Source organism: Ursus americanus, chromosome 11, assembly GCF_024610735.1.
Source record: "Ursus americanus isolate L20-20 chromosome 11, mUrsAme1.1.p, whole genome shotgun sequence".
NCBI classification, from domain to species: Eukaryota; Metazoa; Chordata; class Mammalia; order Carnivora; family Ursidae; genus Ursus; species Ursus americanus.
The window spans coordinates 8,568,071-8,587,577 of NC_142137.1; the positions used below are offsets into that span (position 1 = coordinate 8,568,071).

The 19,507-nt window shown below is 35.1% G+C and overlaps 1 protein-coding gene across 2 annotated transcripts in view; it reads right to left on the reverse strand.

Moving 5' to 3' along the window:
• The window catches only part of RNGTT (RNA guanylyltransferase and 5'-phosphatase), a 308,710-nt gene that overhangs the window by 117,313 nt on the left and 171,890 nt on the right, over nt 1-19,507 (reverse strand). For both annotated transcript variants that reach the window (XM_087865314.1, XM_045807080.2), the window contains one exon: nt 7,799-7,899. In XM_087865314.1, the coding sequence (XP_087721440.1) occupies nt 7,799-7,899 (101 nt within the window). The remainder of the gene's footprint in view (nt 1-7,798; nt 7,900-19,507) is intronic.

Sequence of the window (19,507 nt, forward strand, 5' to 3'; positions counted from 1 at the left end):
AGTGAAGTGTGGGGAAGGTATGTGGAGACCTCTCAGAAGAGGCAGAGATTACGAAGAAATAGGTATTCAGCACAAAGGAGGCTCTCAATAATCAGGTGGCCCAAATGACTCATTCTAAATGTCAATTCTTTCATTTCCCCAACCATCCTAGAGTTTATTCAATGAGCCCTTGTGAAAAATGTCAGTAGTGGAAGGGATAGAGGCTATAGGGGCTCTTTCCTCACCACAGCTGATCTGGCCACAGCTACCACTAAGGGCTCAACTTGCCAACAGCTGAGACTACAATGAGGCCCTTGATTCAGCATCATTCCCCGGGAGAATTAGCCAGCCACTGACCCATAGAGTATATTTTAGGCCATTATGGTAGGCTGATTACACTGACTTCTATCATGGAGAGACAAAGCAATTTATCCTTACTAGATCACATAAGTATTTCAGATTTTTAAAAATTTTGTTTTTCTCTTTAACACTTCTACTAACATCACCTTCCATGGACTTATGGGATGTCTTATTCATTAACAAAGGTTGCCATAAAACTTACTTCACAGCAAAAATAAGTGGGGCAATAGGCTCATAGCCTTGAAATTTACTGCTCCTACCTCCCACCTAGAAATAGCTGACTTAACAGAACAGTAAGATGGTCAACTGAAAATTCAGTTGCAACACCAGTTAGAAGACCTAAGGATGATGTTCTCACCGGATTTGGGACATGGTTTTAAATCTGTATGCAAATATACAGTGTAGTTTCTCCCTTAGCCAAAATACATGAGTCAAAGAACCATCCTCATCTCAATATGATTTCTAACTATTTACTCACAGAATTTTTGTTTCCCACCCCAGCAACTCTGGTGTAGAAATTTTGGTTTGCAAGTAAGAATGCTTCTATATCAAGGAACACAAGAATGTCCCACTGAATTGGAAATTGAAACTGCTAGTTGACCATTTTGTACTTCTCATGTAACTGAACCAACAAGTGAAGAGAGAAACATTGATTAACTGACTGACTGATTACTGCCTAAAGTGACCAATTCTATTACCAAAGAAAAGTTGGACTGCTGCTACAGAAACCATTAGGAAGGACTACTTCTGGAACCTAGGGTATTCTCTGAGGTGCCTCTGCCTCTTAGTACCTTCACGTCCAATAGTATAAGTTAATGGAAAACTACATAAACAAGCAAAAAAAAAAGGTAAAACCACTGAGGATGAAACCTATCCGGAATAAAGGTTTTGTGTCACCCCACCAAGTAAAAAGCCTGGATCGTCTCCGAACAAGGGAAAAATGAAATGGACAGAAAGAAAGCTTCAGCTATGGTCTCATGACCACTGTCAGGACTGCTGATGTTGACTAATTTAACGATTCAGTCATTAAGTAGTAGGTATTTGTATGGAACTGTGACTGAATATGAGGAGCGATTAACATTGCCCAGAGATAGATATCACAACTATCTCCTAGAAATGGGTAAATAATCGATTGAGACCTTTGTCTATACACTTAGAATATATGCCTCTCAAGTAAAAGAATATTTTTGCTGGTCTATGGAAATTCAAGTATGTGTAGAATTGAATGGATAAGTACTAAGGAAGTGCATGGGGCTAATATTAAGCTATTGTCACTTGACTTCAAACTCACCCTCTATGCTCCAGTTTGTTATTCTAAACTCCTGGTGGGTGAGGGAGGGTACTAAAAGACTAAAGAAGAAAGAAGGAACTTACTCTCTCCTGTTTGCACAAGTTTTCAACCCTTAGGTGACAACTGATTTCAGTAGTACCAGCTGGCTCCACTAAAGTTTTCCCCACAGTCCTAGAACCAGCTTCACTGGGCCTCCTCTGAAAAATCAGCACCTCCTAGCCAGTACTGTACCCTTCCTCAGATGTCAAAATTCAGAACCATAAGATCTATCCGCCAAGATCTTGAAGCAACACCACCACCAGCTGGCAGTAACCTTCTAATGAGCTCTATAGGGCCCCCTCCAAACTTTTATATTTTAGTGATACATCCTCATTCCTTAGTTCCTTGCTTGGTAGGTGCTTTCTTTTTTTTTTTTTTTTTTTTTTTTTTTTTTAAAGATTTTATTTATTTATGTGACAGAGAGACAGCCAGCGAGAGAGGGAACACAGCAGGGGGAGTGGGAGAGGAAGAAGCAGGCTCATAGCGGAGAAGCCTGATGTGGGACTCGATCCCGGAACGCCAGGATCACGCCCTGAGCCGAAGGCAGCCTCCTAACAACTGCACCACCCAGGCGCCCGGTGCTTTCTGAAGTTACTATCTCTTCAACACTTCTTTGCCTTTTCAGTTCTTTAAACTAATTACAATTCTTCATATTAAATTAATTCTGTTAAAATAACTGCTGTGGTTTTTGTTTTTTACCATGCCCAAACTGATATATCTATTAATATCACATAAATATGTGTGAATATAAAATCAAATGACAAAGTTGGACAGTAGGTCTGAGTTCAGTTTCAAACCTCTAAGAAAATCTTATATCTCAACAGTCTGGACCCATTTGTAAAAGACACTATTTATAATGTTATTAGCAACTTTCCTAGAAACACACATGAAGATATAGGTATCTCAAAAGATTTATACAGGTAAAAAAAAAAAAACAAAAACTGCATATTTCCAATTTCCCTATTATAAGTGATACTTCAATATAATTCTTAGACACACACCTTTTGGTATTTTGTTTATACACATATAAAATAAAACATACATATATATCGCCATTTAGTATTTCTTGAGTGTCTATTATATACAGGTTAACACACTAGGTACTAGAAATACAACTATGCAGAAGACAAGACTTTTCCTTTCACAAAATTTGAAGCATATTTCCTCAGGATATATGCTACCTTATCGCCCACCAGAAGAGTTGTACCAATTTACATTCTTATCAAGCAGAATAGGAGAGTGCCTATTTGCTCACGCCCCAATCAACCCAATCAAAAGGGACATTGCTAATATTTGCCAATGTGACGGATGAAAAATTAAACTTCACTGTTTTAGAATTTTTTTTATTAGAAAGAGCAAACATCTTTATCTTTTCACAGAAAAGTGCAGTTTCTTCCTCGATTATACAGGGCATCCTTTTACTCCATGATATAACCACGCAGTTTGCTGAGGTTAAATTAAAAACTATAAACATCAAAATGACAAAAATAAATATTTATTAGGTTCTATGCTGTATTCTTCACATGTACCATTTTATTTAATCCCTACCAAACCTCAAAAAGCAGTATTATTTTTGCATTTTAACTCAATAGCTCATAATTATAAAGTCTATAATGGCAGAACCCACATTTACTTTGTTAACTCCTGCAATTTTATACAGTATAAGCAAATCTTCACACCAAGATATAAGAACTATTACTGTGGGCATTTTACAGATGAGGAAGCTTAGAAAGATTAGTAAGAAAGTAACAGCAGCAAGAAAGGACTGGAGCTAGGATTTGATTCTGTGCGGTCTGAGCCAAGAACTTATGTTCTTAACCATTAGACCTGTGTTCTTAACCACTATACATATTCTCAAGGTTATTTTAAGATATTTGTTAAAAAAAAAAAAACCCTACGACTAAAAGTTTTGTGACTTTATGTTCTTGCTCTCCAGGTATTTAACAATTTATGATTAGGTACACAAATAAGCTGAAGATATATGCATTTTAAAAGGGAAAAATTAATAGGGATTGGAATCAAATGGGAAATAATTCACATAGAAAATTGAACTTACACAGTTCAGCAAACAAAAGAACTGCAAAAGGAAATACAGACTTTTAAATCTATTTTAATTAAAACAAAAAATGACAGCAAACATTTAAATGCTTACCATGTGCCATCTGTTCTATTTTACATATATTGGCTCATTTAATCCTTTTAAGTCTTAAGCCTTATGAGGTCAATATCTACTTTATGAATGAGGAATATAAGGCCCAGAAAAAAGGAATGTGCTCAAGGTAATACAGGTGATAAGGATATTTAAACCCAGGCAATCTGACTCTAGAATCTGTGCTCTAAACTACTATGCTATATAAATAATAAATTTATACTACTCACTATAAGCCCCTGACATTGTACGCAAAAGAGTTTGCACTTTCCAGAATAGACCTTTGTAATCCTAGCTTTTGACACAATGACCACAGTTTGGGGTTACAGATAAGTTAATATAAACCCATAATATTTTTAAAACAACATATAGCTCTCAGATAAAATTCTCTATTGCATGTCTATGAAGTTCAATACAATGTAAATAGCTAAGATAAATAAAAGTTATTTTAGGCTATGATAAATCAAAGTTAATATACCCCAAATTTTCAGAAATGATACTAAAAGGAGTTAAAAAAAAAAAAAGCAAAGTTTAGGTTTTAATTGCCATCGACAGGGCATTTAACAATACATTTTTCTATTTGTATTAAATTTTAATCCAACGAGAATCTACACTATACCCACTTTATTATAGCAGCTGAGTAAAACTCAAAACCATACTTTGAAAGCCTAAGATTTCTAAAAAAAACAAAACAAAAAACTGTAGACATTTTCAAGGACTGGTACTTGTATTATACTTTTTAAGACATTCCACTCCATTCTAAGCTTTAGATTAGATTAGATTTTAGATTTAGAAATACTTAGAAATGCAATCAAGAAAAGAAATGAGCTTGTCTCATGGTATTTTAATATCTTAGTACCACTTCACTGGTCACTGCTTTGATTCTCACAATTTAGAGACACGGCTACTCTCCTTTCAAACTATTATAGGCATATTTCTTAAAATGCCTTCTAACATACAGCATCTAACATAACATTAGATGTAAGCTCATTTATTTAGTGAAAACTGCTATAATACATAACATCCTTTACATTCAAAAAGCACGTTACTCTGGCTAACTGAATAATGCCTGCTTTGTAATAGTTATCACAACTGTATTTTGTATTAAATACCCTATTTTTGAAAACCTACATCCATGTTACATAAGTAATGTTACCTTCACAAATGTAACTTGCACGTTCCTACCATAAAATCACTTTAAAAGCTGACATTGTGGTGTGTTTTAAAGATGTACCAGAATTAAAAGTAATTCCCTCCTTTTTTGTAAGACTTTTAAAAATAGGTAAAATTTTAAAAGAACAAAATATACTTAAAAACATACTAAGAAGAAAACAAAACTGGGATAACTACTAAACTGAATTACATTTTGCTATCTTTAACTGCAGTAGACAACTGCAAGAAAAGAAATTAATATCATTTTTGCTACTTAGAAAATGGACACTCTATATATAGCCTCATGTAGCTTTTCAGTGCTAAGAATTATGATCTGTAAAAAGCAAAACAAAACAATTTTTCAAAACTTAACAAAATATCAATAAAACACACACAAGGCCCTATAACCCAGGAACTGCACTACTAGGTATTTACCCCAAAGACACAAATGTAGTGATTCAAAGTGGGACCTGCACCCCAAAATTTATAGCAGCAATGTCCACAACAGCCAAAGTATTGTTTGGAAAGAGCCCAGATGTCCATCAACAGATGAATATATAAAGAAGATGTGGTGTGTGTATACACACACACACACACACACACACACACACCATGGAATACTACTCAGCCATCAAAAAATGAAATCTTGCCATTTGCAATGACATAGATGGAACTAGAGGGTATTATGCTAAGCGAAAGAAGTCAATCAGAGAAAGACAATTATCATATGATCTCACTGATACGTGGAATTTGAGGAATAAAACAGAAGAGCATAGGAGAAGGGAGGGAAAAAGATAACAAAATGAAATCACAGAGGGAGACAAACCATAAAAGACTCTTAATCATAGGAAACAAACTGAGGGTTCTGGAGGGAAAGTGGGTGGGAGGAGGGGGTAACTGGGTGATGGACATTAAGAAGGCCACTTGATGTAATGAGCACTGGGTGCTATATAAGACTGATGAATCACTGAACTCTACCTCTGAAACTAATAATACACTGTATGTTAATTAACTGAATTTAAATAAACACACACATAAGGGTTTACAATGCTTAAAGAAGTATTATAAATATAGCATTAGATAAAATAGAAGATTAAAGAAGTGATTTAAAAATTTTTATTTCATCTTCGGAATCATATTTCCAAAGAACCATATTCATCTATGTTTTTTAAGGAAAGAAAGAAAAAGATGCAGGCAGACTATCAGAATTAATTCCTCAGCCTCCACTGTTTTAGAAGTGAGGCAGTCTTCTAAAAGGCACTTCCAGAGAACACATCAAGCCCGTGTTCGGCTTGCATTAACTACCAATGTGTAGGTTCCACAGTGAACTGGCAACTCAGAATATCTGCATACCAGATGCTTTGTTAGGAAGAACGATCTTGAATTTAATACTTATCAACACTTACCAAGATTTTATATACATAGTTGGGGACAGTTTGAAAAACTGATAATATTTAATTATTAATATTATTAAGAATTAATAGCATATTAATATAAAGCATTTGTTGATGCTTAATAACAAACTATTAATTGGTATTGATATTAATATCAATAGTTATCCAAAAACTAAATAAGAAAAATAATATTTTTGGAAAAGTACTGATAGGAAGTAAACTTAAGATTTATTCTTTCTCACAAAGAATCTGGTGTACAGATATTATGGGTTGCCAATGCTATTTCTTTTATCTAATCTTTAATATTACTTGATGGAAAAAAATATATATATACACATTCCATACAATCCTATAAATACTCAAAAATATATCTATCTATCCTTGGATGAACTCAGACCAATAAAGAGTGAACTACCTAAGCAACAGTATTTGGGGCCCCAGATAATTGTTCCAACTAAACCATACCTCACTACTAAGTCAGAAACTCTTACTTAAGGATATAAATTATTTATTTAAGGATATATTTTGTGAAAATTGACACTCATATGATTTATTAAACTCCCTTTTTTACTTAGGATTCACCACACTACACAGTATCCTTTATCTAAAAATGCACAGCCTCTTAAGAAACTATCTTCTGGAGTCTGGATTCATATAATTGATCACATAGCATACATTCCATTAGCTATAAAAAACAAATCTGTAGTTTAACTTTGGCAAATAAAAAGGATTTCATAGCATGTACTAGTAAACTTTTACTCTCTCAGTCAGTGTTATTTACTTTCTCTTTGTGAGTTCCTTGATTAAACATATCTTATTTTGGTTTTACATATTTACTTACATAAAAGGTCATAAAAATTTGTGGAACAAGGTGAACTAAAACAAGGTTATGGAAAAACAATGAAAATATTTAGGCTAAAGCATTTTTTATTCTAAATAGCAACCAATAAAGTCATATACAGAAGACTGACCAGTAAATGAAAAAACAATGAACATTATGAAAAATCTTAATGAAAGTCAACAATTAAACTATGGAGAAATGTTCTTGCTATGCAAATGCAAGCTTGAAGTAGTATCTTTCAAAGTAAAAAAGGCTTACTTCAAAACGCTAACTTGTAACAACCATGATAATACCTCATATTTATAATTCAACTGGGAGGAATTGTCAAGTAAAATCTATTTTCACTTTTACAATTTAACAAAGTTCATTTTTTATATTAGAAATAACTGTACTTTTGAAGACCAAAATTAGTAAAGTTAAAAGGATACAAAATGTTAGTAGCTCTAACAGCTAAAAGTAAGATGTATAGGTATGTATGTATATTGTAAAATATCTTTTGCGGGGGTAAAGTATATGTAAAGTATCCAGTAACAGTGAAGCCTCATACAAACAGCATTATTTCATGTAAAAATAGCGGCAAAAGTGCATCTTACCCTTCTCCTCCCATTCTTGTTATCTTTAGGCGGAAATCCACAGAATTCAGACTGGGAGGCTTCCATTTCAAAATATCATCACATCGACCAGGTTTATATTTCTAAAATGAATTAAAATGACAATGGTTAATAAGCTAAAAAATTAAATATATTAATTACTTTCTATAGTATGCTTTGTACTTTTTTAAACTGAAGTATAGTTGATACACAATGTTATGTTAATGTCAGGTGTACAACATAAAAGTTTGACAATTTTACATGTTCTACATACACACTCCTCACCACAAAAAGTGCAATTACCATCTGTCACCACACAAAGTTACTACAATATTACTGACTATAGCCCCTATGCTGTACTTCTCATCACTGTGACTTATTTATTTTATAATTAGAAATTTGGGACTCTTAATTTAAGTGAAATTTTATTTTTATTTTAAGCAAAATTACTACTTCTTTTCTGAATTTAAGTTTTATCTTCAACTGATGAGCAAAGCTAGATACCTACCTGCTTGGTGATGGCCTTTCTCCTTTTTCTGCCAAAGCATGCAGACCCTTGTTTGTGAAAGTCCAGAAAAAGAATGAAACCTGTTATTCTCTCCAATCTTTCTGTGACTTAAAGGAAGTTTGATCATTTTTTAAAAATTGTTTTTTCTTGTTCAACTTTATTGTGGGATAATTCACAATGAATAAAATTAATAAGTGAAATTTTTTTTTAAGATTTCATTTATTTGAGAGAGAGAAAGTAGGAGCAGGGGGAGGGGCAGAGGAAGAGGGAGAAGCAGACTCCCGGCTGAGCAGTGAGCCTGACATGGGGCTCCATCCATCCCGGGACTCCGGGATCATGACCTGAGCTAAAGGTAGACGCTTACCCAACTGAGCCACCCAGGCACCCCTAATGAGTGAATTTTAACACATGGATACACTCATGTAACCACAACCAAAATCATGATATATAGTACTCAATCACCCCAAAAAGTTTCCTCCTGACATCTGCACTCAATTCCTTCCAACTCTCTGGCAACAGAGACTTTCTATCACTATAGTTGTACCTTTTCTAGAATTCATAAGAAATTCTTAACATAGGTTTTGCGATTTATCAGTGCTGGTGCATATATCAACACTTTGTTCCTTTTTATTACTGAACGGGATTCCATTTTATATATATGCCACAAATTGTTTATGCATTTACAGGCTAAAGCATATTTGGGTTGTTCCCAGGTTTAGGTATCATGAATGATGTTGCTGTGAACATTTGTGTAGACACGTTTCTCTAACTTGGGAAAATAACTAGGAGTAGAATGGCTAGGTCACATGGTAAATATATATTTAACATTAAAAGAAACAGTCAAATTGTTTTAAAAAGTGGCTATAACATTTTCCATTCCCACCAGTAACATATGAGAGGTCAGTTTGCTCCATATCCACTCCAGGACTAGGTATTGCTGGTCGTTTTAATTCAAAAGTGTATCTTATAATTTTAATTTGCATTTCTCTAATGACAGAAGAGCTTTTTTCTTTTTTCTTTCATTTTCTATGTAAATTCAATTAGCCAACATATATCATTAGTTTTTGATGTAATGTTCAATGATTCATTAGTTGCGTATCATACCCAGTGTTCATCACATCATGTGCCTTCCTTGATGCCTATCACCCAGTTACCCCATCCTCCCACCCACCTCCCTATTCCCCAACCCTCAGTTTGTTTCCCAGAGTCAAGAGTCTCTCATGGTTTGTCTCCCTCTCAGACTTCTTCCCAGTTTTCCCTCCCTATCTCTATGGTCCTCTGCACTATTCCTTATATTCCACATATGAGTGAAACCATATGATAATCGTCTTTCTCTGCTTAACTTATTTCACTTAGCATAGTACCCTCCAATTCCATCCACATCAATGTAAATGGTAGGTATTCATCCTTTCCAATGGCTGAGTAATATTCCATTGTATATATGAACCACATCTTCTTTATCCAGTCATCTGTTGAAGGACATCTCAACTCCTCCCACAGTTTGGCTATTGTGGACATTGCTGCAATGAACATTGGGGTACATGTGCTCCTTCTTTTCACTACAACTGTATATCTTTAGGGTAAATACCCAGTAGTGCAACTGCTGGGTCATAGGGTAGCTCTATTTTTAACTTCCTGAGGAACCTCCATAATGTTTTCCAGAGTGGCTGTATCAGCTTGCATTCCCATCAAAAGTGTAAGAGGGTTCCCCTTTCTCCACATGCTTGCCAACATTTGTTCTCCCCTGTCTTGTTAATTTCAGCCATTCTAACTGGTATAAGGTGGTATCTCATTGTGGTTTTCATTTGTATCTCCCTGATGGCAAGTGATACGGAGAATTTTTTCCTGTTGGCCATTTGTATGTCTTCTTCGGAGAAGTGTCTATTTACGGCTTCCACCCATTTCTTAACTGGATTGTTTGTTTTTTGGGTATTGAATTTGATAAGTTCTTAATAGATCTTGAGTACCAGCCATTTATCTGTTATGTCATTTGCAAAAATCTTCTCCCATTCCATAGGTTGCCTTTTAGTTTTGCTGTTTCTTTTGCTGTGCAATAGCTTTTTATCCTGATTAACTCCCAATAGTTCATTTTTGCTTTTGTTTCTCTTGCCTTTAGAGATGTATCTTGCAAGAAGTTGCTGCAGCCAAGGTCAAAGATGTTACTGCCTGTGCTCTCCTCTAGGATTTTGATGGATTCCAGTGTCATATTTAGGTCTTTCATCCATTGTGAGTTTATCTTTGTCTATGGTGTAAGAGAATGGTCCAGTTTCATTCTTCTGCAGGTGGCTGTCCAATTTCCCAGCACCATTTATTGAAGAGACTATCTTTTCTCCATTGGATATTCTTTGCTGCTTTGTTGAAGATTAATTGATCACAGAGTTGAGGATCCATTTCTGGGCTCTCTGTTCCGTTCATCTATGTGTCTGTTTTTGTGCCAGTACCATGCTGTCTTGATGATTACAGTTTTGTAATACAGCTTTAAGTCAGGCACTGTGATGCCCCCAGCTTTGGTTTTCTTTTTCAACATTCCCCTGGCTATTCAGGGTCTTTTCTGGTTCCATACAAATTTTAGGATTGTTTGGTCCAGCTCCGTGAAAAATGTTGATGGTATTTTGATAGGGATTGCACTGAATGTATAGATTGTTCTAGGTAGCATAGCCATTTTAACAATGTTTATTCTCTGAATCCATGAGCATGGAACGTTTTTCCATTTCTTTGTGTCTTCCTCCATTTCTTTCATGAGTGTTCTGTAGTTTCTAGAATACAGATCCTTTACCTCTTTGGTTAGGTTTATTCCTAGGTATCTTATGGTTTTTGGTACAATTGCAAATGGGATTGATTTCTTAATTTCTCTTTCTTCAGTCACATTGTTAGATTATGGAAATGCAAGTGATTTCTGTGCATTGATTCTGTATCTTGCCATGCTGCTGAATTGCTATATGAGTTCTAGCAATTTTGGGGTGGAGTCCTTTGGGTTTTCTTCATAGAGTATCACGTCATCTGCAAAGAGTGAGAGTTTGACATCTTTGTCGATTCAGATGCCTTTTATTTCCTTGTGTTGTCTGATTGCAGAGGCTAAAACTTCTAGTACTATGTTGAACAACAGAGGTGTGGACATCCCTGCTGTGTTTCTGACCTTAAGGGAAAAGCTCTCAGTTTTTCCCCATTGAGAATGATATTCACTGTGGGCTTTTCAAAGATGGCTTTTATGATATTGAGGTATGTTCCCTCTATCCCTATGTTTTGAAGAGTTTAATCAGGAAAGGATGCTGTACTTTGTAAAATACTTTTTCTGCATGTATTGAGAGGATCATATGGTTCTTTTCTTTTATTAATGTGCTCTAGCACAATGATTGATTTGTGAATGTTGAACTACCGTTGCAGCTCAGGAATAAATCCCACTTGGTCATGGTGAATAATCCTTTTAATGTACTGTTGGATCCTATTGGCTAGTAGTTTAGTGAGAATTTTTGCATCTATGTTCATCAAGGATATTGGTCTGTAATTCTCCTTTTTGGTGGCATCTTTGTGTGGTTTTGGGATCAAGGTAATGCTGGTCTCGTAGAAAGAGTTTGGAAGTCTTCCTTCCATTCCTATTTTTTGAAACAGCTTCAGAGGAATAGGTATTAACTGTTCTTTAAATGTTTGGCAGAATTCCCATGTGAAGGCATCTGGCCCTGGGCTCTTGGTTTTGGGGAGATTTTTGATTACTGCTTCAATGTCCTTACTGGTTATGGGTCTGCTCAGGTTTTCTGTTTCTTCCTAGTTCAGTTTTGGTAGTTTATACATCTGTAGGCATGCATCCATTTCTTCCAGATTGCCTAATTTGTCAGAATACAGTTGCTCATAATATGTTCTTATAATTGCTTGTATTTCTTCGGTGTTGGTTGTGATCTCTCCTTTTTCATTCATGATTTTATTAATTTGGGTCCTTTCTCTTTTCTTTTGGATAAGTCTGGCCAGAGGTTTATTAATCTTATTAATGCTTCCAAAGAACAAGCTCCTAGTTTCATTGATCTGTTCTACTGTTCTTTTTGTTTCTATTTCATTGATTTCTGCTCTAATCTTTATTATATTTCTTCTCCTGCTTGGTTTAGGCTTTATTTGGTGTTCTTTCTCCAGGTCCTTTAGGTGTAAGGTTAGCTGTGTATTTGGGATTTTTCTAATTTTTTGAGAGAGGCTTTATTGTTATGTACTTCCCTCTTAGGATCGCCTTTGCTATATCCCAGAGGTTTGGAACTGATGCGTTTTCATTTTCATTAGTTTCCAAGAATTTTTTAAATTCTTCTTTAATTTCCTGGTTGACCTATGCATTCTTTAGTAGGATGCTCTTTAACCTCCAAGTGTTTGAGTTCCTTCCAAATTTCTTCTTGTGACTGAGTTCCAGTTTCAAAGTATGGTGGTCTGAAAATATATAGGGAATGATCCCAATCTTTTGGTGCCAGTTGAGACTGTCTTTGTGACCCAGGATGTGATCTATTCTGGAGAATGTTCCATGTGCACTAATGTGTATTCTGTTGCTTTTGGGTGGAATGTTTTGAATATATCTGTGAAGTCCATCTGGTCCGGAGTACCATTTAAACCCTTATTTCCTTGTTGATCTTCTGCTTAGATGATCTGTCCATTGCAGTGAGGGGGGGTGTTAAAGTCCCCTACTATTAATGTATTATTATCAATATGTTTCTTTACTTTGGTTATTAATTGGTTTATATAATTGGCTGCTCCCACATTGGGGGCATAGATATTTACAATTATTAGATCTTCTTGTTGGATAGATCCTTTAAGTATGATATAGTATCCCTCTATACCTCTTATTACAGTCTTTGGTTTAAAATCTAGTTTGTCCGATATGAGAATTGCTATCCCAGCTCTCTTTTAAGGTCCATTAGTGTGGTATGGTAAATGGTTCTCCAACCCCTCAGTTTCAGTCTGGAGGTGTCTTTAGGTCTAAAGTGAGTCTCTTGTAGACAGCACATGGATGGTTCTTGCTTTTTTATACAATCTGCTACCCTGTGGCTTTTGGTTGGAGCATTTAGCCCATTTACATTCAGAGTAACTATTAAAAGATATGAATTTAGTGCCATTGTATTGCCTATAAAGTCCCTGTTTCTGTAGATTGTCTCTTTTTCTTTCTGGTCTATGAAAGAAGATCTTAAAGATCTTTTAATGTGCTTATTTGCTATCTGTGTATCTTCTTTGGTGAAGTGTCTAATCAAAACTTTACCCTTGTTTTTACTGGGTTATCTTCTTTTATTGACTTATAAGAGTCATTTATATATTCTGAATAAATAACCTTGGTTGGATGTATATACTGCAAATATTTTCCACCAGTCTTTGTTTTGCCTTTTCATTTTCTTAATTTCTTTTGATGAGTAATTCTTTTTATTTTAATGAAACCAAAAATCAATTTTTCCAGCTTTACTGAGCTATGACTGAGAAAAAATTTAAGGTGTACAACATGATGTTTTGATATATGTATGAACTGTGAAATGATTACCACAATCAAGCTAACATATCCATCATCTCACATAATTTCATTTTTGTGGGTATGTGGCAAGAGCATCTTTCTACCACCTACTCTCTTACCAAATTTCAAGTATACATATTATTAACCATAGTCACCGTGGTCACATTAGGTCTTTAGAATTTATTCACCTCATGATGGAAAGTTTTTACCCTTTGATTAATATCTTCTCTTCTCCCCTACCCCCTGTCTCTAGTAACCACCGTCCTACTCTCTGTTATGATATGTTCAATTTTTCTTTTTAAAGATTCCATTTATATGTGAGATCATGTGATATTTGTCTAGCTTATTTTATTTAACATAAAGTACTTCAGCTTCAACCATATTGTCACAAATGGCAAGATTTCATTCTTTCCTTAAGACTGAATAACATTCTACTGTATGTGTGTGTGTGTGTGTGTGTGTGTGTGTATAAGTATATATAAATAAATATATATATATAAATATATATATTTATCTATTCATCTGTTGATTGACACTTAGGTGGTTTCCATATTTTGGCTACTATGAATAATGCTGCAGTAAACATGAAAAGGCAGATATCTCCTCAAGATACTGATTTTACTTCTATTGGGTAAATATCCAGAAGTGGGGTTGCTTGAGCATATGGTAGTTCTATTTTTAATTTTTTGAAAAACCTCCATTCTGTTTTTCATAATAGCTGTATCAATTTACATCTCCATCAATGGTGTACAGGGGTTCCCTTTTCTCCACAACCTCACCAACATTTGTAATCTTCTGACTTTTTGATAATTGCCACCCTAACTGATGTAAGATGGTATCTCACTGTGGTTTTGATTTGCATTCCCCTGATTAGCATGATGTTGAACATCTTTTCTAAATCATCAGTTTTCAAGTTTTATAATTTGTGCTGCTTTTGGGGCCCTCTGTAAGGAATCTTTGCACATCCTAAGGTTGCTATAATTTTCTACTACGTTTTCTTAGAAAATTTTATCATTTTAGCTGTTATCTGGGGAGTATATGACCCATTTGAAGTTAATTTATTTCTACAATATGAAGGGACTAGGCACACTGTCAGATATCAAATCGATACAGCAGCATTTGTTGAAAAGATTGACTTTCCTCACTCAGTTGCCTTGGCACCTTTGTCAAAAATCAATTGTTTACAACTACAGCTATATGTCTATTCTCACCAATGTGTTGCACTGAATAATATGCCTTTCTTCCTGCTAATAGCACACTGTCTCGAATACTGTGGCTTTATAGTAAGTTTTGAAATCTGGTTGTGTAAGTCCTTAAACTCTGTTCTTCTTTTCCCAAACCCTCTTAGCTAAGGTTGCATTTATATTTCCACACAAATTTTAAAATTGGCTTGTCAATGTCTATGAAAAGTACATCTACTGGGATTTTAATTAGGATTGCACTGAATCAAAAGGTCAATTTGGGAAGACATGACATCTTAACACTGAATCTTCCAATTCATGAACACTGCAAATCTGTTTGTTTAGGTCTTCCAAAATTTTCTCAGCAATGTTTTCTGGTTTTCAATATACAAATCTTAACACAACTTTCATTAAGTTCATTCCTCATAATTTAATATTTTTGGTGGTATTATCAATACAAAAAAATCAACTGTGTTTCTATTCAACAGCAATGAAAACAATTCAAAAAGGAAAGCAATTCCATTTATAATAACATCTAAAAGAACAAAATTCCTAGGAATAAATTTAACCAAGCAAGTGAATAATCTGTATACTGAAAACTGCCAAACCTTACTGAAAAAGTTAAAGACCTAAAAGTTGGAAAACATCCAGTGTTCATAGATAGTGTGATACTGTCAAGATTTACAATAAGAAATATATATTTGGTCTTCATCCCGTTTCTGGTACAGAGCTCCTAAAACCCTTGGAATTCCCTAAGTGATGAGTACAGTAAAAGTCTTTTGTTATGTCAGTGAGGTGGATTTTGGAAAGCACTTAATGAAGGTTGAGGACTGGCTGCCAAAGCAGCCAACCATGTGATTAGAGAGTAGGACTTTTCAGTCCCTCCCCCTTGACTTCTGGGGAGGACTGAAGGGCTAGACGTTGGATCAATCACCAATGGCCACTGATTTAATCAATCATGCCTATGTAATGAAGGCTCCATTAAAAACAACAACAATAACAACAACAACAACAAAAGGAGAGGGTCCAAAGAGCTTCAACAACAACAACAACAAAGAGCTTCCAGGTTGGTGACCATGTGAAGAGCTGGGGAAAGTACCAAGGCTGGAAAGGGCATGAAAACTCTGTGCCCCTTCCCCATTCCTTATCTATGGATGGATTCTATCTAGCAAATTAATCACACCTGAGGAGAGGGTCATGGAAACCTATGATTTACAGCCAGCTGGTCAGAAGTTCAGGTCCTGGGCTTGCCACTGGCATCTGAAGGGAGAGGGGGGAGGCAGCAATCTTGTAGGACTGGGTCTTAAACCTGTGGAATCTGACACTACCTCCAGGTGTCGGAATTGAGTTGAATTATAGGACACCCAGCTGGTATTGTAGAATTACTTATTGATATGGGGAACCCATACACACACACACACACACACACACACACACACACACACACACACTGGAACTGGTCTCAGAGTACTAATTTAGGAAGACTTAATATTGCTAGGATGTCAGTACTACCCAAAGCAATCTATGGATCAATGTAATCCCTATCAAAATTCCAACAGCTTTTTGCGTAGAAATAAAAAAGCTGACCCCTAAATTCATATGGAATTGCAAGAGACCCAGAAAAACCAAAACAGTCTTGAAAAGAGAACGACAAAGTTGGAGGATTCACCCGTCCCAATTTCAAACCTTAGTACAAGGCTATTGTAAATCAAAACAGAGATATGGGCATAAAGGTAGACATAAACCAATGGAAAAGAACTGGGAGTACAGAAATAAACCTATATGTCAATAGCCAATTGATTTTTTTTTTTTACAAGGATACAGAGTCCATTCAATGGGGAGAGAATATTCTCTTCAACAAATGATGCTGGGATAGCTAGATTTCTACATGCAAAATAATGACGTTGGGCTGCTATCTCCCACTATATAAAAAAACTAATTAAAAATGGACCAATGAGGGGTGCTTGGGTGGCTCAGTCGGTTAAGCATCTGACTCTTATTTTTGGCCCATGTTATCATCTCGGAGTCGTGGGATCGAGCCCCCCCCAGATCAGGTTCCCTGCTCAGCAGTGGGTCTGCTTGAGGATTCTCTCCCTTTCCATCTACCCCTCCCCCTGCTGTCTCTCTCTCTTTTTCTCTAAAATAAATACATAATTTTTTTTAAAAAGATGGACCAATGACCTAAATATAAGAACTAAAACTATACAACTCTTAGAAGAAAACAGAAGGGTACATTTTTATAATCTTGGATTCTTAGGTATGACACCAAAAGCACAAGCAATAAAAGAAAAAAAAAGGTAGACTAAATTTCATCAAATTAAAAAACTTTTGTACATGACAAGACATTATCTAAAAAGTGAAAAGACAACCTATAGAATGGAGGAGAAAATGCAAATTATATATCTAATAAGGATTTAATACCCAAAATATATAAAGAACTCCTACAACTCAATAACAAAAGACAAACAACCTAATTAAAAAATTATCAGGGGCACCTGGGTGGCTCAGTCGTCAGGGTCCTGAGTATGAGCCCCACATCTGAATTGAATACACATTTCTACATAGAAGATATAAAATGTCCAATAAGCACACAACACAATGCTATCATTACCATGAAAGAAATGTAAACAGAACCACAATGGGATACCACTTCATATCTACTAGGGTGACTTTCATTTTTTTTAAAAGGGGGGAGGGGAAAAAAACAAGCGTTGGAGAGGATATAGAGAAATTAGAACCCACATATATCACTGTAAGGAATAAAAAATGATGCAGCCACTACAGATAACAGTTTGACAGTTCCTCAAAAAGTTAAACACAGAACTACCCTATGATTCAGCAACCCTACTCAGGTACACAGCCAAAAAAAATTGGAAAGAGGGACTCAGATACTTATATATGTAAATGTTTGGTGCAGCATTATTCACAACAGTCAAAAAGTGGAACCCTAGTTCCATCACCATATGAATGAATAAACAAAATATGCATGTACATACAATGGATTATTCAGCCTTAAAAAGGAATGAAGTTCTCATACATGCTACAAAATGACTTAATCTCAAAAACACTACGCTAACTGAAATAAGCCAGACACAGAAGGACAAAAATTACATGACTCCATTTATATGAAATATCCAGAATAGGCAAATTTATAGTGATAGAAAGTAGATTAGAGATACCAGGAACTGGGGGGTGGAGGAAAGGTCAGCTATTGCTTAATGGTTACAGAATTTCTGTTTGGAGTGATGTAAAAGTTTTGGAAATAGTAGAAATGGTTGTACAACACTGTGCACGCAATTAAAGAGACTATAGGAAAAAAAGTCTCAAATGTATTCTGGGAACACAGTAAAAAGAGAAAATATTTTACTTGAGTGAATTAAGAACTGATTATAAAGGAATGATCTTTGTGAGCCTTGACAAATGGGTAATATTCACTTATTCAGATCTGAGCATGAGGTAAACATGAGTAAAAGACAGGAGCAGAAAAATATAGGATCTACTGAAGGAGAGGTAAGTATGTCCATTCAGCAAGGGCATCATAGGGAGTGGAGCCACATTATGAGAAAGATACTTATCGGGAAGGAAAAACTGCTAAGAGTTCTCTACTATTACTATTTCTCTTAAATATAAAAGTCAAATTGCATTCTAACACACTTTTATAAATCTGAGAAAAACTGCAAAACCCTTAGTCACAGGATTACTTATTTCAAACAGAGATCCACATGACAAATTTAGTATAACTTAAATTTTGCTTACAAACCATTGGCGTTGATAGAAAAGATATTTTATCTGTAGCAAATTTAAGAATACACGCTATTTCCCCCCAAGTCTTATGTTTAAACATGAATGAATATAAAATCAAAGATATAGTATTTCAGTGGAAATTTCATCTATTTATTTGCCGTGAAAGATTCATTTAGTTAACATATATCCTTCAGGATGATCACAAATAAATCTCTTTAAACGCTAAAACTGCAAAATTTTCCAGTTTTCAATCCATTAATGAATAGAATCTGATAAAATTGAGTCTTTTTTCTAATAAAGCATACCTGACAGAAATGTCATAGGCCTTTTAGTGAGAGTGGTTCACTATGCTATTGAGGGGTAAAAAGAGTAAGGGAAGAAAGGAAAGTCAGCACCCCACCTCGACCCCATTCACGACCTCTGCCAAGGGAATGTCATCCTTAGAGACAAACCATCATTTACTTCTGTTCCCTATTTATTTGTGACTATGAGTTTGGGACCACTTAGAAACCAATACCAATCTAAGTTATTAAATATAGAAAAGTTTAATGATGTACAGTTTTAAAATATTTCATAACAGGTAGCTAATGACAAACTCTGAAAAGAATTTTAATCTATAATATTACTTGTATAATAAATATTAAATATCCTTCACATATTTCTCTCTGGAAATCAAGACTCAATCTTGAATCTAATGAGAAAACAGCATGTACTAATTCTGTTTTTTCTCAGCAATAATTCAGAAACTTAAGTCATTCCTCATCTCATTGCACACCAGACCATTTATTAACTTGAAATACTAGACTTGATAT